This window comes from Leptodactylus fuscus, chromosome 11 (genome assembly GCF_031893055.1).
Source record: "Leptodactylus fuscus isolate aLepFus1 chromosome 11, aLepFus1.hap2, whole genome shotgun sequence".
Lineage (NCBI taxonomy): Eukaryota > Metazoa > Chordata > Amphibia > Anura > Leptodactylidae > Leptodactylus > Leptodactylus fuscus.
Window position 1 is genome coordinate 85,692,468 of NC_134275.1, and position 25,033 is coordinate 85,717,500.

Consider the following 25,033-nt stretch of genomic DNA (forward strand, 5'->3'; position numbering starts at 1 on the left):
TGTAAAATATGTGGCGGTCTTCATTGCTGGCGCTCGCTGTATGGACGTGGCCGTCTGTGGAAATAGAGGTCACATGGGTGTCAGGCGGAGCGTTGCATGATGGGTACTTGAGCTAGCTCAGCATATATAGAGGTACAGTTATGGCGGCGGCGGCCATGCTTAGATTACTTATTATTGCCGCCATGTTTCTGGTTCCTTATTCTGGAGGGTCTGGAAAGCGACCTCTCAGGCTCAGCATTGACCTCATCATCTGCCTACTGGTGGCCCAAGTATGTGCATGGCCAGGTGGGCAACTTGTCATCCATCCAGTCTACTAGCCGCAAGTCTCTTTATGTGACTGCTCAGGGGCCAGGACTCCTCACTGCTGTCTGGAGACGGCTTTTACCTTGTCTTGATTATGACGAATCCTCTAGAAAATGGAAGATCATTGTGAATCGGTCGCCATTGTGCGGAACAGGCTGGGGGCCTAACCTGAGGGAGTGTAGAGGATGTGGTCCGGGGTCTTGGGGGGCCCATAAGGTGCCTCTTCCCGATATAAGGAGACCAGTAAACAAGACATTATAGTAGGGGGTGGGGAGCTGGTAGGATTTTTGCACTGGGGCCCAGGAACTTCAGGTTACACCTCTGTATGGGGGGGGGGGGGGCTATATCCTGCCGACATCAAGGGCTCTTTGTTGGTCAATCCAAGGGCTAAAAATTGACTCCTAACAGGACAGACCTGGTGCAGCGGCATGTACAGGAGGTTTTTACTCTGAAGAAGGCAGCTTAAATAATTTCATATACATGTATATATATATATATATGTACCCTGTTTCTCCAAAAATAAGCCCTACCCCGAAAATAAAACCTATCTTGATGTTACATGGTTTTTGGAGTAGGATTGCAATATAAGCTCTAGTTACAGCCATCACCGGGTTATGCTTCTTGCCCTTGCGTATATATATATATATTGCATATATATAATATATATAGTCCGATAACACTAAAGCACCTGGCGCACGGTGTACATAGATGGGACCTGCTGCGTCTCACCCACTGGGGTCAGGTCTTGTCGTGTCTTGCCTCCTACTGATATTAATCTGTGCTTTCTGCTCTTTCCAGTGACCCCCAAGCTCTCAATGACTTTTTACATGGATCAGATAAGGTGAGTGCACACGGAGGGATTCTGCCATAGATACAACAGAGAATCTGCTTGTGTAAGATGCTGCAACTGCTAGAGAAGGAAATGTCCTCACACAGAGGAGATGATGGCACCGAGGCTTCCCTGCCAAATGCTACACGTCTCCCCGTACATGCGGCCATTGCCGAGGACTTTGCATATACATATATACTTGTTAGATGATTAGGATTTAGTTTTTTTTTTTTTTTTTGGCAAACCCCTTCCCCTTCTGTTAACCAGATCGTAGATTCGGAGGACCCAGCACGTCTCTGCATTACATGGATAGGCCAGTGATTTTCATTAACTGTGTAATGCTCACTTTTCCCTGTGGAGGCGCTGCAGGAGAGTTGAACGCTGCCAGCTTTTTCCCAAAGGTGTTTGCAGGTTTAGTAAGTGATGACCTATCCTTAAGATGAAGTTCTGTGGGATACGAACCCCTGGGTTCAGCTCGGTCAGTGTTGCGGCCCCTTTACAGAGACCGAGCACATCCCCGTAGGTTTCTATAGCGGCCGCTCAGCTGATGTCTATCTAATGTATACATAGGAGTAATGTATACAGCCAGCTTCTATCTGAGGAATGATATATTGGCTCTGTGTACTGGGACTTGTAGTGCCACAGCAGCTTCATAACCACTGGTTACATGTACTGGAACAAAATCCTCATATTACCATTTATCGTCAGTAATTCGGGATTTTTCTTTTCTCTAGATTGATGGAGACGATTTGCTGGACAACACGGGAGATGCAGCAAGTGCCTTCTTCGTGGGCACTGGGGTAATGGCTTTACCTTTACTTTTCCGCTGTTTAGCTATTCATTGTCATTAATGTTTTTTTTTCTCTGAGAAATAGCGCCACTTTGTCCGTAGGCGATGCCTGGTATTGCAGCTCCGACCCAATCACTAGGCAGAAGATTAATTGCAATGCTAGGCATGGACTACAATGGCGCTGTTTATAGGGGGATCAAGTGTACTCTGTCTGTATTATATATAGAGCAAGCAAGTGAGATCTAGGATAGGTCGTCAATCTATGATCGGGGGGTTTCTGACCCCTGAGATCCCTCTCATTGGCTACTTGATGGGTCCTCTTCTCTGTCCTGATGATGTCACTGTCTAGTGAATGAGGCTGAGCTGCAATACCAAACACAGCCACTATACAATGCATGGCGCTGTGCTTGGTGTTCAATAAAGAGGCGGCAGCGCTCACCCTTCAACCTGATTGGTGCAGGGGTTTCGGACCCCCAGTGGATGACCCTAAGGATAGGTCGTGTGTATATAAAACCCCTTGAATTGTCCCTAGGACTTGCAGTGTATTACAGCACGATCAGCACTTAGTGATGAGTTGCCCCCGTTTCCTGGTGTCGGGTTCCCCGTACTTGGGTTTATTGTTCGCTCTCCTGCTGACTTGATCTAATGGGGGGTTTTTTTCTATCTTTTCAGCTTCATGTTCAGGAAACTCCGGGGAACCATTTAACTACAGAACCAAACCCCCCAGCCGGTGGTGTAGATTTGGACTTTTTGCCAGATGACATCCTTGGGTCTCCTTCAGGGGCTAGTGCCAGCCTCACGAATTCTGACCAGCCATGCGACATCCTCCAGCAGAGCCTGCAGGAGGCCAACATCACAGAACAGACTCTGTCTGCCGAGGCAGAACTGGACTTGGGCTCTTTCCAGCTCCCGACTCTACAACCAGTGGTGCCGGCTGCTCCGGATGGGACCTCTCAGATATTTTCTGGCGGTGCGGATCTCATTGGACTTCAGCAGCCAGCAGTGCTGACACACCAGGCGCTAGTTCAGCAGTCTGTGGGGGCAGATGTGGTCAACAAGGCCATCAGCGTGCAACCGTTTATCCAGCAGGTTGGCCTCGGCAATGTTACAATTCAGCCCATCTCCAATCTACCGGGGCTGCCCAATGGCAGTCCTGGGGGCGCGCTGGGGATTGGACAGATACAAGTGGTGGGGCAACAAGTGATGGCCATCAACCAACCTGCACAACAGATCATTGCCAAGCCAGTGCAGCCGACACAGGTGGCCAATCTGCCAGTGGGCAGCTACCTGGCGGGCGCCACCCAAGAGCAGCAGCAGGTCACGTTAACGTCTAGTGGGGTGTCGCCGCAGAATGCAGGGTTGGTCCTGCAGAACAAACTTCCGGCAGTGGCCACCACGCTGAATGGCAATTCCATGTTTGGCAGTGTGTCAGCAGCGCAGTGCACGCAGTCCCTCACAGTTACTTCCAGTCTGAACAGCCCACTTATAATACAACGGACTCCAACGCCAATTCAGCCCAAGCCAGCTGGTGTACTACAACAGAAGTTGTACCAAATCTCGCCCAAACCATTTGCCCCCAACAATACGACACTCACTATTCAGGGGGATACGTCACTGCAGCAGCAGCCGAAGGCACAGCAAAACCTGACCTTCATGGCTGGCAAACCCGGTCAAAACGTCGTCCTCTCCAGCTTTCCCCAGGGCCTTCCTGCCAATGTATTTAAGCAGCCTCCCCCACAGCAGCAGGCACTGGGCAAACCTATGAGTGTCCAGTTGCTAAACCAAGGCAGCAGCATAGTCATCCCGGCTCAGCATGCCCAGGCCATGCTGCAGGGACAGAACCAGTTCCTCCTGCCCGGAGCTTCAGCCGTCCAGCAGCTTTCTGCACTGCAGGCCAACATGGGTGGCCAGATCCTAGCTGCTTCCCACCCCAGTGGTCAAGCCCACATCATTGCCAGCCAAGGTCCAGGTGGCCAAATACTCAATCAGGCCCTGCCTGCCCAAATCCTTACCAATCAGAACCTTGCTGGCCAACTGAACTTGGGGCAGGTCCTCACGTCTCAGAATGCGCATGGCACAGCTCATATACTGTCTGCACCCATACAGCTGCAGGCGGGACAAGTTGGCCAACCTACATTGTTCCAGATGCCAGTATCCCTAGCCAGTAGTCTGAGCACCCAGAGCCAACCTTCAGTAACCACGTCACTTAACCAAGCCGGGCAGACGGTTATCCAAGGAGTGACGTTGCCCAATCAGGTGGCCATGTTCAATACGCCTGAAGGCCTTGGTCAAGCAGTAAGCATTCAGCAGGCCTCAACGGGAAGCAGCCAGAGCCCGGGCATTGTGCAACAAGGAGCCAGCCTCCTGCCCAGTGCGGAGCAGACCCCCATATTGACCGTCCAGACAACACAGCAGCCATCACAAGGACAAGCCCAGCTCCAACTGAATGTACAGCAGCAGCCTTTACCGCCTCCGCCCTCTCAACAGGCGATGCCCAGCCCCAGCCTCGAAACCAGCCCCGACAAAATAATCCTTAGCCAAGCAGCACCCGGAAATATCATCAGTGCAGATTCCATGCAGATGTTCCTCCAGCAGGTGAGCTCGGGTCTCCTCCCTGAACCATAGCAGGGGCCAGGCTATATATTTGATATATAGGGGGAGGGGATATAGAGTATTGTGCTGAGCGATGAGGCTTGTTTAGTCAGCGCTCTGGTCTTCCAGCAACTCTCAATGCTCATTTGTTGGGCCGTGCATGCTCTAATGCCGCTTTTACTATTAATACGTTGTTTCTTCTTCCTTTATTTGTGTGCTTTAGCCTTTGTATCATCAAGGTATTGGAACATTTCAGGACTCTTGGATATGACCCACTTCGGCTTGGTAGACACTTGTGTGGAGCTGACCTGTGCCATATCCAAGGGCCAAAACCAGCTGTGCCTGCATAGCGGGGAGACACGTAGAAAGGCTCATGTCTCCGGTGCAGAAGGCCTAAGGTCTGATTTGTGTCGGCCGCAGTTGAGCTCCTCTCCATGATTGCATTGTTGCCCTCTAGTGGCCAATTCAGAGTGTTACATGCAACATATATGTGTATATTTATACTGGTCGTAGCTTCACAGACGTGAACACAGGAGGTTGCTGCCTCTAGTTACCATAAAACCTGAATAAAATGCCGTTTTGTGTGAGCGAGTGTTTAACGCACGGTTGCCGATGTTGGCCATTGCAGAAGGAACAGCAACAGCAGCAATTTTATGAAGTGACGTTGAAACCACAGCAGGAAAGCAGCCTGGTGCAAACCTCTGCAGCCCCACAGCTGTCTATGCCAGTCTACAGCATAGCCGCCTCTGGCAGCGCTTTGAGCAGCAGTACCTCCAGCAGCAGCAGTAGCGTGCCCGCCTCCGTCATAGTGAGCAGCAGTGCCGGCTCCTCAGCCCAACCCAACCGTGACTTGGCCCAGAACCATGCCACAGCACCGGAATCCAAAGGACACTTACCTCATTTCCCTACCAGCCAGTCTCAGCAGGCTATGTCCTGCCAGGTAGCCACTATCCCCAATTCAGTCTGCTTTCACCTTAATCCTTTTTTTCTGGCTTCCCCTCTAATTTTCTTTCCCGTAACCTGTGGTGGCAAATTTCCTTTCACTTCACTTTACTGTGCGACTCCATGCGGTACCGCAGCCTGTCCGCGGGTTCTGGAACCAATAGTAATCCTGTGTGATGTCCAGACGGTTATACTGGGTATCATGGAGATTGCATGATGATTGCTGGTAGCCTCGGTGAGACAGTGTGGCCCCTAATTTGATCGTTATAAGGGGATGGCATATTGGGGGGCCCCCATCATACCGGGGAATGAAGGGGTTGCAGGTTTAGTTTTGTGTGGGGTGTACATCTAGACCAGCCTTGCAATCCTTCAGGACTGGTTGGGTCCCCACATTCGTAAAGTGATTGCTTATGGTAAGGATATTGCATCCCCTTGAAAGATGGGGATACCCCTTTAAAGAGGATGCCTTATAAAATAACCCCATATTATATGCCTTATTAGGACATCTCGATGTTATATTTGGGGGGTCCCAGATTCTGGTAGATCCAATCCTTCCATGTAATATGGGATTCCTCATGCATGGTCTGAAATGTCATACTTGGGGGATCGGTAATGGAAGTGATGTCTCACCTTTAAGAACCTGTCACTGTCCGCGGAAAGTCAGCAATCATTGCAATGGGAGGCGTATGACGTGTAGGGTGGCACTGCACGGTGGGCTGGCCCTGGCACTCGGGGTCCGTCCTCCTCCTCCTTCTGGTGGCTCCTGCTTGCACATGATTTTTGCACCGTTACTAATTTCTTCCCCCTTAAACGCTGCTGCTGTTCTCTGGTTACTTTCCCCTCTTCTCCTCTCTCCTTGCACACTCTGCCTTACTGTACTTGTCAGTCGCTGACTCTTCCTGTGTCTTGTGTGTCTTGATCTGCTTGGGATATAATAGGGGATCAAGTCCTGTGGGATGGTGCAGCGTGTTTGCCAGATGTATAAGTTCTATATGTGGAAACGGGTTGTAAGATTAACCACCTCACTGTATACAGACTCGTGCTATTGTCCACTGTTATCAGCCAGAGTAGAATTTCCTGTATACATGGGTCGTAATCCTGTAAAGGGCTGTAAGTAAAATGCAGAGTTCCTGTCACGGTATTATATGCTCCACAGAGGCTCCACACAGTATTATATGCTCCACAGAGGCTCCACACAGTATTATATGCTCCACAGAGGCTCCACACAGTATTATATGCTCCACAGAGGCTCCACACAGTATTATATGCTCCATAGAGGCTCCACACAGTATTATATGCTCCACATAAGTCCCCCACACCGTATTATATCCTCCACAGAAGCCCCCCACAGTATTCTATGCTCCACAGAGGTCCCCCACACAGTATTATATGCTCTACAGAGGCCCCACACAGTATTATGTGCTCCACAGAGGCCCCCAACACAGTATTATATGCTCCACAGAAGCCCCCATAGTATTATATGCTCTACAGAGGCCCCACACAGTATTATATGCTCCATAGAGGCACCACACAGTATTATATGCTCCACAGAGGCACCACACAGTATTATGTGCTCCACAGAGGCCCCCAACACAGTATTATATGCTCCACAGAAGCCCCCCACAGTATTATATGTTCCACAGAGGCCCCTCACACAGTATTATATGCTCCAGAAAGGCCCACTACACAGTATTATATGCTCCAGAGGCCCCACACAGTATTATATGCTCCACAGAGGCCCTACACAGTATTATATGCTCCACAAAGGCCCCACACAGTATTATATGCTCCACAGAGGCCCCCAACACAGTATTATATGCTCCACAGAGGCCCCACACAATATTATATGCTCCACAGAGGCCCTACACAGTATTATATGCTCCACAGAGGCCACCCACAGTATTATATGCTCCACAGAGGCCGCAGCCTATAACCTAGTCTGATTTTCCCTGTTATTAGTCATGTCATACTATGGACAGTATCTAGAGAAATCCCTGCCTGATTTACTATATATCCCTTATTCTATAGGCGGCATTGTCTACATTTAGACAAGTATGATGCAGATATCTGGGGTCGGGTGTATAACCCATAACCAGGTACATCTTGTAATCTTCTGCTTTTCTTCTACAGATTCCAGCTGGACAACAGAAGCTTCCCGGAGCGTCGCCTTCCCATACACTACCTCACCCTCCCAGCCCTCAGCTGCAGGCCTCTGCTACCCACCATTCACAGATGCAGTCCCCGCACCAGTCCCGTCCTCCTTCACAGCCCCAGCCGCTATCCCGGCCTCCGTCTCGCCCTCACTCTAGGCCTCCATCCCAGCCTCCGAGCGTCCCCCGTCCTCCTTCTGAGCCCCTCTCCCGCTCTTGTACTCCTCAAATGCAAAATCTTTTTGTCATCCAGAACCAAATCTCCTCTTCTCCTCACGGTTCTTCCCAGCATCCTCTGCGTCCTCCTTCTCAGCCTCAGGTACAGACGCCTTTTCCGCCTCACCAGCCGATGGCCACTGATATCCCACAAACCCTGTCATCCCCGCAGCAGCACGTCCAGCTCCAGGTACAGCTGGGCACCACCCAGCCTGAAATTCGGCAAGGAATCCCCATCTCCTTGCAGGCCACCCCACCCACTTCAGAATCACAGACACACACCTTCCCTGTGCAATTCCAGACTCAGACCCCTATTAAAGCCCAGACCCCGGGGCAGCCCATTCACTTAACCCCTGACCAGCCGCGGACCTTCCAGATGACCCCCAGCCAGTTCCAGGCTTTGACGTTGTCCAGTGCTCTGCCCCAGCAGAAGCAGCTTCTGGAGAGATACCAACAGGTAAGGGCATGGCGGTCTCCAGCACTTGTCTTAGCTGACTTATCCAATATTGTTCTTGCATATCCCTCTATTATTCCTTGTGGAAGTTATGGCTAAACTGACAGCTGGGCATAAGGCCTTGTCTGTAAGAGTATCTGACTTCATAGCCGATATCAGTGATTGCAAACCTTATAGAGACTGAGTACCCAAACTGCAACCCCCAAACCCACAAAATTATCGCAACATGCCAACATGGCAATTTAACCTTAATTTTGTGCAGATCCCCACAAATTACAGTTGTGTGAATGGGGCTTTACAAAGCTTTCAATAATAGAAACCGCTTTCTACTGAAAGGAAAAGGTCTCTGCACCTGGTACTTCTGAAGAATAAAGGTTCCCTATTTACAACACAGGATCTGTTTTATTGTGACCGTGCAATGTTATTGTAGTAATATCACATGTCTGCTATGAAACAGATACTGTGTGATATAAATAGTGAAGAACCCCACACAGTGCAATCTGCCCCAGAGTGGCCCCAAGACAGTACAATGCGCTCCACAGAGGCCCCACACAGTATTATATGCTCCACAGAGGCCCCACACAGTATTATATGCTCCACAGAGGCCCCACACAGTATAATATGCTCCACAGAGGCCTCACACAGTATTATACTCCACAGTGACCCCCACGCAGTATTATATGCTCCACAGTGACCCCTACACAGTACAATGCGCTCCACAGAGGCCCCACACAGTATTATATGCTCCACAGTGGTCCCCACACAGTATTATATACTCCACTTTGGCCCCACACAGTATTATACTCCACAGTGACCCCCACGCAGTATTATATGCTCCACAGTGACCCCCACACAGTACAATGCGCTCCACAGGGGCCCCACACAGTATTATATGCTCCACAGTGGTCCCCACACAGTATTATATACTCCACAGTGACCCACACACAGTATTATATGCTCCACAGTGACCCACACACAGTATTATATACTGCACAGTGGCCCCACACAGTATTGTATGCTCCACAGTGGTCCCCACACAGTATTATATGCTCCACTTTGGCCCCACACAGTATTATATTCTCCACAGTTGCTGGCACACAGTATTATATGCTCCACTTTGGCCCCACACAGTATTATATGCTCCACAGTTGCTGGCACACAGTATTATATGCTCCAGCTAACATTTGCGCACACAGCTGAAAGCCGCAATCGCTCACAAACAGGGAATCCGGTACCAGATTCCCTGTTAGTGAGAAATCTTGGCAACGTCATGCGTCCCACCTGAGAGGCCTCTGCGCACCCTCTCTGGCACGTGTCATAGGTTCGCCATCTAAGGCCTGTATAACAACAGGCAATGGTAATACCCAGTTGTCAGTTTATACAAAGGTTCCGGGAGGTGTCACACAGGGACGAGACAAAGCTGAATTTTAGGTATTCAGTAGATACGCCCCATCTTGGCTGAGCGGTACATGCCTAGGGCTTAGTGAGGCTCCTCTGAGATATGATGGTCTAGTCTGGCCATGAGTCCACTGCTGACATTATGGGAAGGGACCCCCTTTTTTGCACTTGACCCCCTTTTTCATACATATTATTTATTTGTACCTTTCTTCTCCTGCAGATGCAACAAGGCTTGATGTTGCCGGCCCAGCCGCAGCAAGGCGGCGTCCAGGCATCCGCAGCGATTGGCGCGCCGTTCACTGGTCAGGCGTCTTCAGTATTGATCAGTAGTCAGGGGCAGCCGGTGGCGGCTCAAGCCCCTCTGCACGGTCACTCCCCGGGGCAAGTACTGGTGCAGTCCTCACAAGTTGTGCACAGCGATGTGACAAAGGTGCAAGGTGCGAACCTTCCCCAGGCAGCTCAGCTATCAACACTAATCCAGCAGCAGCAGGCGTCCGTCTTAGTGAAGACTTCAGGTGAGAACTGCGTCTGAGTGACCCGGCGCTGATTTATAAGCCGGCCATACGCTTTAGATACCTGTCAGACTGTTAGCGTGCCCCATACACATGCACACTCAGCTGAGCAAATCTGTCTATAGACTATGGGGGCTCCACAATTTTACATATGCAATCTGTATTATTGAAGGGGGTTTCCTAGGCTAAAAATATTGATGATACGTTATCTGTATTAGGTCAGTGCCAGTCTGATACCTAGAGAATGGGGCAGGAAGCAGACAGCGCCGTTCTCTGTGTAGTGGTCAGACCTAGTACTGCAGATCAGCTCCTAATCTTTTGAATGAGAGCTAAGGTGTAGTGACTCTATTTAGCCACTACACTGAGAACAGCGCTGTATGCTTCCTGCTGTGTGTATGAGCTGCTCAGAACAGCTGATCGGTGGTGGTGCCGGGTGTTGGACTGGTCTGATATCCTTAGCTGCTGATCTTCCTACAGTGTACAGTTTGTCACTCACAGAGCATTGTCCACACTGCAGCGCCTGGTCCGCGCACTGGTTATACAGTCTATACATTACATTGGTTGTATTTTAGGCTTGTGCCCCGCACCTCTGCTGTTCCTGACATGTCTGCTTGTGTTACAGGCTCTGCATCTGCTCCGGGAGCCCAAGACTCCAATGTTTACCCCAGCACTGCTGTGAAAACCCCCGGGGTGCAGGGGAAACCTGTCAGTGCGGTTCCTGTGCAGACAGCGGTAAGATCATATCACACTTGCATGTACTCAGTGAATATTCCATAAGATCTGCCGAGTGCAGTGACTGGGGAGGAATTGGCATCGGACCCCCTCTGTCATGTATTAGATGCCGTTTAGTAAGCACGCTTCTGCCCCCTAGTGGTGAGAGAGGAATAAAACGATTCTGTCCCGACTAATGTAGATGAGATTTCACTGCAGGGACCTTGTAGTATGTACAATGGCTAGTGCAGGGGAACGGGAGAGGCTAGAGGCAAGATGAATAGCCACATGTTTCCTTTTTATTTCAGGGTAAACCCGGTGTTATCAGCTCCGTGCCCAGTATCAGTCTAGGCAAGGGTCCCCTGCAGATCCAAGTGGTCGGAAAGGGAATCCAGCAGATTGTACCCACTGGCCAGGTCCAATCTCAGCCCCAGGTATGTGCTCTGCTTATAGTCAATGGCGACTCTTAATCTCTGCATATACAGCGGGTACCCGCACCCATCACTAGTGAGAGCGTGAAATACAGAGTTAATCCTGTGACCCCATCTGATGGGCTGTAACACTGCCTCTAGTGGTGGCTGCAGGTAATTCAGGACGTAGCGCTGTAATCCGTATTCTCTTAGGGAATTCTGATATTAGGACTGACCAAGGTCTATATACTGTGTGTGTGTGTATGTATGTATATATATATATATATATATATATATATATATATATATATATATATATATATGTGTGTGTGTCTGTATACGTAGAGAGAGAGAGAGAATTTATCAAAATATATTTTCCGTTTTAGTATGAGAATAAATTTGGAGCCCTGAAGAAACTTCAGACACTACAGCCAAGCAAGGAAGCCTGGTGAGTATATACATAGCACAAAGCGATGGCGAGTACACGGCGGACATCAGAAATCACCCGAAACTAAGAGTATAAGATGGTCGTGTACATGAAGGCAGATCCGTCACTGGATCTTTATCTATATTACACAGCTCAGCTTCTCTCCTCTATCATATAATCCTACAGTCATGGCCAAAAGTTTTGAGAATGATACAAATAGTAATTGTTACAAAGTCTACGGCTTCAGTTTTCCTAATGGCAATTTGCATCTACTCCAGAATGTTATACAGAGGGATCAGCTTAACAGCAATTACTTGCAGAGTCAATATTTGCCTAGAAAATGAACTTTATCCCCCAAAACACATTTCAACATCATTGCAGTCCTGCCTTAAAAGGACCAGCTAACATTGTTTCAGTGATTTCAACAGTAACACAGGTGTGGGTGTTGATGAGGACAGGGCTGGAGATCAATCTGTCATGATTAAGTAAGAATGACACCACTGGACACTGTAAAAGGAGGCTGGTGCTTGGCATCATTGTTTCTCTTCTGTTAACCATGGTTATCTCTAAAGAAACACGTGCAGTCATCATTGCACTGCACAAAAATGGCCTAACAGGGGAAGAGTATCGCAGCTAGAAAGATTGCACCTCAGTCACCAATCTATCGCATCATCAAGAACTTCAAGGAAAGAGGTTCCATTGTTGGCAAAAAGGCTCCAGGGCGCCCAAGAAAGACCAGCAAGCGCCAGGACCGTCTCTTAAAAGTGTTTCAGCTGCGGGATCGGGCGACCAGCAGTGCAGAGCTTGCTCAGGAATGGCAGCAGGCAGGTGTGAGTGCATCTGCACGCACTGTGAGACTGCGGAGACTCTTGGAGCAAGGCCTGGTCTCAAGGAGGGCAGCAAAGAAGCCACTTCTCTCCAGAAAAACCATCAGGGCCAGACTGATATTCTGCAGAAGGTCCAGGGAGTGACTGCTGAGGACTGGGGGAAAGTCATTTTCTCTGATGAATCCCCTTTTCTATTGTTTGGGACATCTGGAGAACAGCTTATTGGGAGAAGAGGAGGTGAGCGCTACCACCAGTCTTGTCTCATGCCAACTGTAACGCATCCTGAAACCATTCATGTGTGGGGTGGCTTCTCAGCCAAGGGAATCGGCTCTCTCACAGTCTTGCCTAAAAACACAGCCATGAATAAAGAATGGGACCAGAATGTCCTCCAAGATCAACTTCTCCCAACCGTCCAAGAGCAGTTTGGCCACCAGCAATGCCTTCTCCAGCATGATGGAGCACCTTGCCATAAAGCAAAGGGGAGAACTAAATGGCTCAGGGAACAAAACACAGAGATTTTGGGTCCATGGCCTGGAAACTCCCCAGATCTTAATCCCATTGAGAACTTGTGGTCAATCATCAAGAGACGGGTGGACAAACAAAAACCTACAAATTCTGACAAAATGCAAACATTGATTGTGCAAGAATGGACGGCTATCAGTCAGGATTTGGTCCAGAAGGTGATTGAGAGCTGCCAGGGAGAATTGCAGAGTCCTGAAGAAGAAGAAGGGGCAACACTGCAAATATTACACCGCTGCATTAACTCCTTCTAACTGTCACTATAAGCTTTTATTACTCAGAATATGATTGCAATTCTATTTCTGTATGTGATAAAAACATCTGAGAAACACACAGAAACCAGAGGGAGCAGATCATGTGACAAGAGGAGATTTGTGGCAGTCTCAGAACTTTTGGCCATGACTGTATATATCACACAGCTCAGCTTCTCTCCTCTATCATATAACCCTATATATCACACAGTTCAGCTTCTCTCCTCTATCCTATACTCCTATATATCACACAGCTCAGCTTCTCTCCTCTATCATATAACCCTATATATCACACAGTTCAGCTTCTCTCCTCTATCCTATAACCCTATATATCACACAGCTCAGCTTCTCTCCTCTATCATATACCCCTATATATCACACAGCTCAGCTTCTCTCCTCTATCATATAACCCTATATATCACACAGCTCAGCTTCTCTCCTCTATCCTATAACCCTATATATCACACAGCTCAGCTTCTCTCCTCTATCCTATACCCCTATATATCACAGAGCTCAGCTTCTCTCCTCTATCATATACCCCTATATATCACACAGCTCAGCTTCTCTCCTCTATCTTATACCCCTATATATCACACAGCTCAGCTTCTCTCCTCTATCTTATACCCCTATATATCACAGAGCTCAGCTTCTCTCCTATCATATAACCCTATATATCACACAGCTCAGCTTCTTTCCTCTATCCTATACCCCTATATATCACACAGCTCAGCTTCTCTCCTCTATCATATAACCCTATATATCACACAGCTCAGCTTCTCTCCTCTATCCTATACCCCTATATATCACAGAGCTCAGCTTCTCTCCTCTATCATATAACCCTATATATCACACAGCTCAGCTTCTCTCCTCTATCATATAACCCTATATATCACACAGCTCAGCTTCTCTCCTCTATCCTATACCCCTATATATCACAGAGCTCAGCTTCTCTCCTCTATCATATAACCCTATATATCACACAGCTCAGCTTCTCTCCTCTATCATATAACCCTATATATCACACAGCTCAGCTTCTCTCCTCTATCCTATACCCCTATATATCACACAGCTCAGCTTCTCTCCTATCATATAACCCTATATATCACAGAGCTCAGCTTCTCTCCTCTATCCTATACCTCTATATATCACACAGCTCAGCTTCTCTCCTCTATCCTATACCCCTATATATCACACAGCTCAGCTTCTCTCCTCTATCCTATATATCACAGAGCTCAGCTTCTCTCCTCTATCCTATAACCCTATATATCACACAGCTCAGCTTCTCTCCTCTATCATATACCCCTATATATCACACAGCTCAGCTTCTCTCCTCTATCATATAACCCTATATATCACACAGTTCAGCTTCTCTCCTCTATCCTATAACCCTATATATCACACAGCTCAGCTTCTCTCCTCTATCATATAACCCTATATATCACACAGCTCAGCTTCTCTCCTCTATCTTATACCCCTATATATCACAGAGCTCAGCTTCTCTCCTATCATATACCCCTATATATCACACAGCTCAGCTTCTCTCCTCTATCCTATAACCCTATATATCACACAGCTCAGCTTCTCTCCTCTATCCTATACTCCTATATATCACACAGCTCAGCTTCTCTCCTCTATCCTATACCCCTATATATCACACAGCTCAGCTTCTCTCCTATCATATACCCCTATATATCACACAGCTCAGCTTCTCTCCTCTATCCTATAACCCTATATATCACACAGCTCAGCTTCTCTCCTCTATCCTATACTCCTATATATCACACAGCTCAGCTTCTCTCCTCTATCCTATACCCCTATATATCACACAGCTCAGCTTCTCTCCTATCATATACCCCTATATATCACACAGCTCAGCTTCTCTCCTCTATCCTATACCCCTATATATCACACAGCTCAGCTTCTCTCCTCTATCCTATAACCCTATATATCACACAGCTCAGCTTCTCTCCTCTATCCTATACTCCTATATATCACACAGCTCAGCTTCTCTCCTCTATTATATAACTTATATATCACAGTGCTCAGATTTTCATTCTCTGTGGATATCACTAGTTAATAACGTCTTCTCCTTCCTCAGCTTCTTGGAGCAGTTACACAAACACCAGGGCTCCGTTCTGCACCCGGACTACAAATCCTCCTTTCACTCCTTTGAAGACGCCTTGCACAGACTTCTTCCTTACCACGTCTACCAGGGTCTGCTGCCCACCGAACACGATCTCAAGAAGGGTAAGAGCGTCTCCTTCATCCCCTGTATAGCTGTGACGTGAGCAGCGGACATGTCTCCTGTGCGGCCCCACGTGACTTACCCCACTTCTTCTTCTTTGCCCGCAGTGGACGATGAGTTTGAGACGGTATCTACGCAGCTTCTGAAGCGCACACAGGCCATGCTGAACAAGTATCGCTTGCTCCTTTTGGAAGAGTCTCGGGTGAGACATTTTGCTTATTTGTCAGCTAATCCAGAGGTGAAGGGGTTTTCTTGGACTTGTCTATTGATGACGTGTTCTAAGGATAGGCCATCAATATATGATCGGTGGGGATTCTGGGGGTTGGATCAATTCGATGGGGCTCCGGCCTCTTCCCTTTGTCACCATCATGTTCATTGCTAACATGGTGGATGGGGCTGAGCTGCAGTACCAGGCAGAGCCCCTTTATGATGTGCATCTCTGCGCCTGGTATTCAATGAAGAGGCTGCAGCACTCGCCCAAAATGCTCTGGCCTCTTCAACCAGCTGATGGGTCGGGGTTCTGGATGTCGACCCCCAAATCCCCCGTCTGATGTACATGCCCTGCACCGTTGCTCCATTCACTAGGTGTGCTAGCTGGGTTATTCACGTCTAGCACATTGACCCATTCATTTCTATGGACATGTACAGACAACTGTGTATTTTCAGGGTCCCGTATATGGGACAGAGAGCCAAGACCTGTGCAGTTTCCTTCCCAGTTTCCATGTACCCTCTGTGCAGTACATTCAATGCCCCATGACACGGTCACATGCATGTCTCCTATATGAGATTCTTGCCTCCGTTAGTCTGAATCCGGACTTGTTCTGTATCTCCGGCATTGCCATCATGCGGCCTGCAGGGTATTTGTTGCATTAGTCTGTATTACATGTAATGTCGCCTTGGCTGTCGGATTACTCACATGTTTATCTTCTTCCTTCTGCAGAGAGTGAGTCCTTCCGCAGAAATGGTAATGATTGACAGAATGTTTATCCAGGAGGAGAAAGTGGCCTTGTCCACGGACCGCCAGCTAGCAAAGGAACGACCAGGTAACTACTATGCCTATCCTTGGCCGCTGTAGGGAGTCTTATAAGCGAGGAATGAGACATTGACCTGGAGGGTGACTATGGTGGTCATTTGGCGCGGGCGCTACTTGTCCCCGGCCACGTCTATATACCTAGATATTCTGTAATTAGGGCACTCCGCCGGCTCTGGAGAGAGGGTTCCTTATGGAGTTACTGAGTGGTGTCATGTAGTTGTCATGCGTGTGTTTACCACTAGAGGGCAGCACAGAATGAGTTACATATTTGCTCTCTGTTAAAGGGAATGTGTCAGGGCATTGGGGACACTAAACCACCTGCAGGCCCTTATTAAAGGCATCCATGTCCACAATAGAAATAAAAGGTACAGAGGTTTATTCTGTATAAATGCTGGCATGGATGGATTTAAGGACCTGTGGATGGTTTAGTGCCCTGACATGTTCCCTTTATGGGGTTTTGGGATTTTGTTTTGTTTTCTACCACCATAGATTTGATATGATCCTTGATCTCTTTTACAGATGAGTACGTCTCCTCCTCCTCGTCGCGGGTGTTAAGCGTCCTCCCCTCTGCAGCCGCTGTCTCTTCTTCCCCTTGTCCTGCCCCAGCACCGGAGATCCTGAAACCAACTGCAGTACAGACCTCAACACCGATACACCCTACCAAATTAGTGATCAAGCACAGTGGTGGGGGATCGCCCTCCGTGACTTGGGCCAAAGCCTCGCCCTCCCTCGATGCAGATGACGACGCACTCCCTTCCCGCAGCAAACCTCCCATCAAGACCTACGAGGCCCGCAGTCGCATTGGGCTAAAGTTAAAGATCAAGCAGGAGGCCGGGCTGAGCAAAGTCATACACAACACCGCCTTGGACCCTGTTCATCAGAACCCTCCCCCACCGCCACAGCCGCCAGCTCCTCCGACAACCCCTGCCAGCACTGTTATCAAAACGACAGTAAACCCCACGCCAGCCACTACCACCACCCCCACAGGACAGATGAACGGTACCTTAGACCACTCGTCGCCTGCAGAAAAGAAACCCCTGGCAACGTACTGTCGGCTGCCTCTCCGCAAAACGTATCGGGAGAACGTAGATGCTTTTGTGATGGGTAAACCAGCAGACGCCAGGTCCAAGGTGGAGACTCCGGTGCAATTGCCAGTTGTGGCGCAGCCTATGAAACCGGAGGATGGTTCACGGAGCGTCATCACGTCCCACAAGACACAAGGAGTCTCCGATATTGAGAAGGGGAAGAAAGACGAAAGCTCCAAGATGAGCTTCTTCAGCAGGGGGGACAACAAGGCGAGCAAGAACGAAGAGATGACCATGAGGAGAGAAGTCAAGGAAGAAGACCCGGGCTTCTACCGACGGGTCATCAAGGCCGAGCCCATGGAGAGCGAGAGCGACCTGAGCTGGGAGATGCCCCTGCCCTCCGCCAAGCGGCTGAAGTCGGAGCAGTTTGACGTGGATAACGCCAGTTTTTCCAGTGACAGCCCCCAGGATGACACCCTGAATGAACACCTTCAGAGCGCCATCGACAGTATCCTCAACCTTCAGCAACCCCAGAGCGGCGGCGGCTCCAATACCTTACTGCGTACGTCGGTGCAATCCTCGTACCATCACTCCTCTTCTTCCTCCCCCTTTTCCTCACCAGTCCACCGCACAGACTCGTACCTCACCCCCAACCACAATGGAGGCCTGGGGGCCAGGACGTTAAACAGATAACAGGTGGAAGGAACCTAATAAGCGAGCCGTCAGAAGTAAATCAACGAATTGACTGGGGAGACAGATGTTCATGACACGGACATGATGTGAGATGCTGCAGTACCTGGGCACAGGGGGAGCGCACGTTTTCGAATTAAGCCTCAATTCTTTTTTTTTTTTTCCCCGTTCACCCACACCGTGTGGCGAACGGCTCCGTGGAGAGATTGTGCCTCGCCCCTGTGGGAATAAGCATTGTATCGTAGTCACGTCTCGGAGCGAGACAACTTCTTTCCTCCCCGACCGCTGCAGACAAAACCTTTAAAGGACGCGTACAACCGGTGATCTGTTGCCTTCAAAACTTTTATTTTTGTTTTGTTTGTTGTTTTTCCCCCCCTTATTACCTCCTTCCCATCTCTTTTCTCATCTCAACTTGAACTATCAAAAAAAAAAAAACGGATAAAAACATGAAAAAAAAAATTAAAATAAAACTTTCGACCTTGATGAGGAAAAACCGAAGGGACTAGAGACGGGACTGGCTTCATAACAAAGCGTATTAAAATTATTGTAATGATATTTCTTTAAGTTATTCAAGCATCGAGTCAGGGGATTTTTTTTTATGTTCTGTGTTGTATTTTTTTTTATTATTATTTTCCTATCTGCGGAAAATAGCAAATGAATGCACAGTGCACATGGACGACGAAATACCGAATATTCACTTTTCCTTTTTTTTGTTTGTTTGTTTTTGGGGTTCATCAACCTTGGAGGGGGGGAGGGGTGGTGAATGTCTGGATCAGTCGGAGCCGGGCTTGTACGTCTGCTCTGGATCAGGGTGCAATCGTCCCTTTCCTTGGTGCGGGGGATGACGTCAATCCAATGGGTGGATCGGGCCTGATGGAGGTGGAGTTCAGACCCGGGTCGGGTGGGCACTGGCGATGGGGGTATTGAATGTGACGTCAATGAAGCGTTCGCTTTCTACAGTATTATCAAAATTTAGTGCTCGCACGACGTTTTGCGGATTCCGTCTCCGTTTCGATGCCGGGAGTGGAATTTTATGTAGCTGAACCAAAAATTCTCAGAACGGTGGACCAATAGCAGGACGATAAAATGAGGGTGAACGTCCCCTACGTGTCATGGTGGAGTCTGAGCAATGAGAGCCTACAGAGAGCGAGAACTCCGCCGGCGCAGAGCCCCCATCCAGACAGACGTACGGACACTGCTCTCTATAGCTAATAATCTGTCGCCAGTTTGGTATTTATTTTCTTTGGCAAAGTTTCCAAACTCATTAACGCCCATCCCCCCTCCCCCATCATTCTTCACCCTCCCGACCCCCCAACCAACATTACGGTCTAAATATAGTACTATAAAAGAATTTCTACTGTATTTATAATGTAGAATGATTTTTTTAAAAGAATGATGTACATTTAGTACTTCTGTGTAAATTAAATTTGCTCCTCTTTTTAAGAACCTGTATATGATTTTTTTTTTTCTTTTTGGAAAAAATGTTTAAAAATACAGAGTTTCAAAAGCTGCTCGAAGGCGTCCGTGCCCGTGTTTGTCGTGTAACACAACGATGCATTCGTAAAGTTTGTTTTATTGACGTTGTCTGGCCATAAAACATCCTGACGCAACAAGGGGGGAGGGGGGGGGGGTGTTCTTGTTTTTTGTGGGTGCGGACATGTTGGGTGACTTCACTGAAGACTCGCCATCTGCAGCCACTGTAAATAATAAGACCATATGTAAGTACATTCTATAGAGACCAACACTACAGCCTTAGGGTGACCAGATAAGAGGGGCAATAGACAAAATATTGGCACGTTTAATTTTTCAATGGGGAGGCGATGAAGCACATTCATCTTACATCATGGCGGTTTTACAGTCTTTCTTCTGTATCGTAAGTAGAATGTCAGTGGACACCCTTGGGATTTGATTTTGCTCTGTTAGAAGGGTCAAGCAACAGACTTGGCGTAGTCCTAGCCCCATAGTCCTAGCCCCGTAATCCCAGTCCCATATTGTCATTTGCAGATTCAGGAATGCATTAAGCCAAGAGCATTACTTCCAAATTGTGGGACATTTTAAGCTCCACCCATGCAGAGCCCAGGTGTATAATTCGGTAGTGGACCCTGGGCAGGAACACCTTACTCTGCAAACATTTCTTCCATACTTTGGTACATTTTACACCCCACTCCTGCTTACACCAGGGACATTATTAGGTAGGTAACCCATAGTCAGTAATATATTACACTAGATGTGTTCTTTCCAACTTGTGGGACAATTTAAGCTCCGCCCCTGCTTATTCTAGGGTAGTAATTTTGGAAGACTCATAAATATAAACATATATGATGTATATAATGAGAGAGATACTGAAAGAACCTCCTAGGCAGGACACATTATACTTGTTTACATATCAACCTAATTGTGGGATTCTTAAGCCCCACCCCTGCTTATTGTAGGGTAGATTCTTAAGCCCCACCCCTGCTTAGTCCACAAATACCCAATTATGTGCCAGACTGTAAGAAGTTTGCCATTTTAAGTGAAATTTGCAAGTTAGCCTTGGGATTGTTGTCAGGTCTGTTCTACAGGGAGACAATTTGTAGGCAAAATCGGTAACTTGTAGCTTCTGCTACTTTAGGGGACGGTAATCTGTGGTATCGCTTGTTACCTGCTCTTCTTGGAGAGTGACAACGCCATCTTTAGTCTGGTCCATCTTCCGGCATTCATCTGTAATATAGAGGGAGTCATAGACGTCATTAACCCTTGGGTCACCCAACGTAACATCCAGCTACGAGTGGAGCTGGGGTTAGACGCGTAGACCTCAGTTGCCCACCACCACCACCCCAAAAGTGACTTTTTCTGGATATGATAAGCCCTATTAGAGCACATGGATATCATGGGGGGGGGGGGCTCTTACGACTATGGCTAGCCTCTATATAACGTAAGATCAGCTTTCACCAATGGTTACATCTTCTACCTAGGGGTCGGCTTCTGTATAATAAGTGGTAACCATGAAACAATACATTAACCCGTTTGACACTGTATTACAGTCTACCGAAACTTTGGCGCAGCCTTTGTGTCAATACTTTGTATTACATAATTTATTCATTTATTTATTTGGCTCTGTTCTGTAAAATTCGTTGCCAAAATTCGGTTTCTGGATGGGGGAGGACGGCCTACTACAAAGAGGGGTCAATTCAAATACCTGTATATCTCCGTAAAACTTAGTCTTGTGTCGTATACATATATTATATACAGCCGCCATATCCTTTGAGCTGGTGATAGCTCAGTAAATAACAGAGCTCGGGCTGGTGCCGTATGAGAGCGGAGAATCTTCTTTCATACGACACCAGAACCATGTTCTATGTTTTATAGGACCAGAGATATAAACGTGTCAGCTTCCCTGTATTACACCCGCACTCCCCCCCAGAACCAGTGAGGATTCCTAATACCATGGGGGGCAGAATGAGGATTTCATCACAAATTTCATTGAAAGGAATCCCAAATCTATTCCTGAACTTGTTACAAGATTACACACAAGCTGGCAGAGAATCTAAAGTTATTCAGAAGTTTAGGTTTGCTCCACGATCGTCTTCTCGCTTACCAAAAACGCCCACGAGATGCGCTAGACAGGATAAGAAGCTGTCAAAATCCACCCGGCGCAGATCGTCTCCGTATTGCTGACACAGCAGCTCCACCAGCTTGTTATTCAGCTGAAACCCTGGAGGGAGAGGTGAAGGCGATGGCGGGTAAATGGTGCAGGGCGGTGGAGTTTAGGATACGGCCGTGCCCTTATATTCTACCCGTGCTCTGATCTCATGACCGAGTAGGGGGGACATTGTAAGGACTGTCTGATACCTGGTCCGTATAGGGCAGCAGATGTTATTGCCTATGTATATACTGTGTATACCGCTCCCAGGCAGATCAGTGCGGTATACCTGGTCCGTATAGGGCAGCAGATGTTATTGCCTATGTATATACTGTGTATACCGCTCCCAGGCAGATCAGTGCGGTATACCTGGTCCGTATAGGGCAGCAGATGTTATTGCCTATGTATATACTGTGTATACCGCTCCCAGGCAGATCAGTGCGGTATACCTGGTCCGTATAGGGCAGCAGATGTTATTGCCTATGTATATACTGTGTATACCGCTCCCAGGCAGATCAGTGCGGTATACCTGGTCCGTATAGGGCAGCAGATGTTATTGCCTATGTATATACTGTGTATACGGCTCCCAGGCAGATCAGTGCGGTATACCTGGTCCGTATAGGGCAGCAGATGTTATTGCCTATGTATATACTGTGTATACCGCTCCCAGGCAGATCAGTGCGGTATACCTGGTCTGTATAGGGCAGCAGATGTTATTGCCTATGTATATACTGTGTTGTGTATACGGCTCCCAGGCAGATCAGTGCGGGATGATCTCCATACAATGCTGTTTTGTACGGACCCCTAATAGGACTTTCATGTAGGTTTCCATATACATCACATTGTATAAGCGGAGCCTTGTCCCAGTATACAGCCTCGGTGCTAAGTATACGGGACCATTCCATAGGGTACAGAGGATGGATACAGGATCAGACTGTTAACATGGATACACATAGGTCTGTATTGTAGCTGAAGACACAACCATTTATTTTAGATACATTTCATCGATACAAATACGGGGCTGCATTGCCTTTAAGAGCGGCCATTTGTACCAAGCCCTGAATGGTTATTCTGCGTTAGATTTCTGAAAATAACCCTTTACCTGCCGCCTCTAGTGCCAGCCGCAGTTCCTGTACGTCCATGGTTCCGGATCTGTCAGTGTCGTACGTGGTGAATATATGCTACAATAGAGAATAAGTGAGCCTTGTAGTATATCCCAATACTGGAGAGAGGTGCTGTATACTATGCTGATCCTCCTATAGTGTATATACAGTAGGGCTGACACCTGTATAGATCTATAGGCTGCTCCGACTGTGCGGATGATCTGATATTTACCTCCCATTCTTTGATTTTGCTCCAGAGATAATGAAACTCTTCTAACTTCAGCTGCCCGGTTCCGCTGCGCTGCGGTGCTTGTGTTAAGGAGTAGTTGTGATGTCTGACACTACACCAGTACTGATGGCCTAACCGCACACCGGAGGACCCAGGGCAAAGGATTCAGCAATGGCCGCAGATGAGTTGGGGTCGGGGCGGACTGGACCCAGTGCAGGGAACAGGGGACAAGTGCAATGTTGTCCTTGTGGTTAGAGCGGCCTATCAGGGTTTATGGGGAATTAGACTCTTGACACCGCCATAGTGGCTGCTCTGGGTATTGCACCATGAGATCAGGCTCTATTCAGATCACGTTTATTACATCTGCTTAGCACAAAAAAGAGGACACAAATGGATGAATCAACGTTAAAAGGATCTGTTTCCTTTTTTAATGAAAGATAAAAAAACAAAAAAAAGGAATACATTTGTGTCCAATTTTTTGCAACTCTAACCGGATGTGCTAAGCAGATGTAATGCAGAGGCCCCAGCGCTCGCCTAAGACTTTGGCCCGTCCAGCACCTGATCACCGGAGAGCCCCTCTAAACATAATCCTAACGTCTAAGCTTCTATAGATGAGGGCGAACTACAAATCACAGCACGACTTACTGAAGGTTCACCGACCCCACAGGTAACCCTTGTAAAGGCCCAGACGGATTAGGTAAGGATACGTCTGCGATCCTCAGCAGCTGCAGGCAAGTGTCAATGGAAAATCCATCTGTCTTAAGATGCGCATCTAGAAGGAAAAAAGGAGCAGAACTATGAATGCAGCTCTGGAGTATAACTCTGTATCAGGACGCCTTGTGATATAGTAACAGTTACTTAGAAAGCGGCTCAGCATGGACAGAACCTTTAGGATAAGTTCACTTCTAATTTTACAGCAGGACCTGCCAAGCTAAATCCTCCTCGGAGATCTTCATGCCGCTGGGGAGAGATTTCCTACTTTGGCTTATGCCCAGAGATCGTGCACGCTGCTTTTTATTTTGGCTAGTTCATGTTTGTGGTGGATTCTGCAAGAAGTCCACCGAGTGAACCTGCCCTTAAAGTGGAGCCGTCTCCAAACCGGACACGTCTTCTCTTCTTTATCATTCATTCCCAGTTTTTGTCTATACATGAACTGAGCCTTGTACACGTGACCTCCCCCCCAGCCCCCACTCCCCAGTCTCACGTTTCGAGGTGGTTTGCACCAGGATACTCTGTAACTCCTCAGGGCTGATTTGTTGGTCTTGTCCAGAGAGTCGTTTGAAATGTTTTGTGAAGGTTTCCATGTTCATCCAGAGTTCAGCCTCCTGCAGGAAAGAGCACAGGAGAGCACCAAATGTCAGGCGACTGCTGGGGAAGAACGGCTCCAGCCTAACTACCTGCCACAAAGTGCAATGCTGCAAAATCCTTTACATACTGATCGGTAATTACATAAAGATAAGACTGAAGGCTCTATGGACTTGTACGGGGGCCACATCTGTATCTATGTGACCCCCCTATGGAGTATGCAGGGTTTACAAGAACACCACTACAGGAATAACAAGGCACTCGTGGACTCTCATCTATAATGTGCTGCTCTCTTCATTTTGGGAATGGCCACCATAAGAGCCCCCAACACTTCTGAGCCTGGAAGCAGCTGCATCACCTCAACGTATGCCCTTTGGGGTGATAAATGAGACCAATGTGATGCGGAGCCCCTCTCCATAGGCGATATCCCCCACGACGCCTTGTACCGTG

At 48.0% G+C, this 25,033-nt stretch overlaps 2 protein-coding genes across 3 annotated transcripts in view; one reads left to right on the forward strand and one right to left on the reverse strand.

Annotated features, from left to right (window-relative positions):
- The window catches only part of BICRA (BRD4 interacting chromatin remodeling complex associated protein), a 41,567-nt gene extending 22,632 nt beyond the window's left edge, over window positions 1-18,935 (forward strand). Inside the window, exons 3-15 of one of the 2 annotated variants that reach the window (XM_075258968.1) lie at window positions 1,102-1,144; window positions 1,867-1,932; window positions 2,595-4,517; window positions 5,143-5,454; window positions 7,587-8,279; window positions 9,895-10,189; window positions 10,809-10,918; window positions 11,206-11,331; window positions 11,694-11,755; window positions 15,430-15,578; window positions 15,684-15,778; window positions 16,517-16,619; window positions 17,129-18,935. In XM_075258968.1, the coding sequence (XP_075115069.1) occupies window positions 1,102-1,144; window positions 1,867-1,932; window positions 2,595-4,517; window positions 5,143-5,454; window positions 7,587-8,279; window positions 9,895-10,189; window positions 10,809-10,918; window positions 11,206-11,331; window positions 11,694-11,755; window positions 15,430-15,578; window positions 15,684-15,778; window positions 16,517-16,619; window positions 17,129-18,327 (5,176 nt within the window). In that variant the 3' untranslated portion in view covers window positions 18,328-18,935. The remainder of the gene's footprint in view (window positions 1-1,101; window positions 1,145-1,866; window positions 1,933-2,594; window positions 4,518-5,142; window positions 5,455-7,586; window positions 8,280-9,894; window positions 10,190-10,808; window positions 10,919-11,205; window positions 11,332-11,693; window positions 11,756-15,429; window positions 15,579-15,683; window positions 15,779-16,516; window positions 16,620-17,128) is intronic. The other variant, XM_075258969.1, reaches the window with a different exon arrangement.
- An 874-nt stretch (window positions 18,936-19,809) lies between these two features.
- Window positions 19,810-25,033, reverse strand: part of LOC142184213 (calpain-2 catalytic subunit-like) — a 36,747-nt gene continuing 31,523 nt past the window's right edge. Inside the window, exons 13-19 of the mRNA XM_075258971.1 lie at window positions 24,483-24,603; window positions 23,986-24,050; window positions 23,282-23,350; window positions 23,049-23,127; window positions 21,902-22,018; window positions 20,966-21,024; window positions 19,810-20,021 (exon numbers count right to left, since the gene is read on the reverse strand). Coding sequence (XP_075115072.1) covers window positions 19,995-20,021; window positions 20,966-21,024; window positions 21,902-22,018; window positions 23,049-23,127; window positions 23,282-23,350; window positions 23,986-24,050; window positions 24,483-24,603 — 537 coding nt within the window. The 3' untranslated portion in view covers window positions 19,810-19,994. The remainder of the gene's footprint in view (window positions 20,022-20,965; window positions 21,025-21,901; window positions 22,019-23,048; window positions 23,128-23,281; window positions 23,351-23,985; window positions 24,051-24,482; window positions 24,604-25,033) is intronic.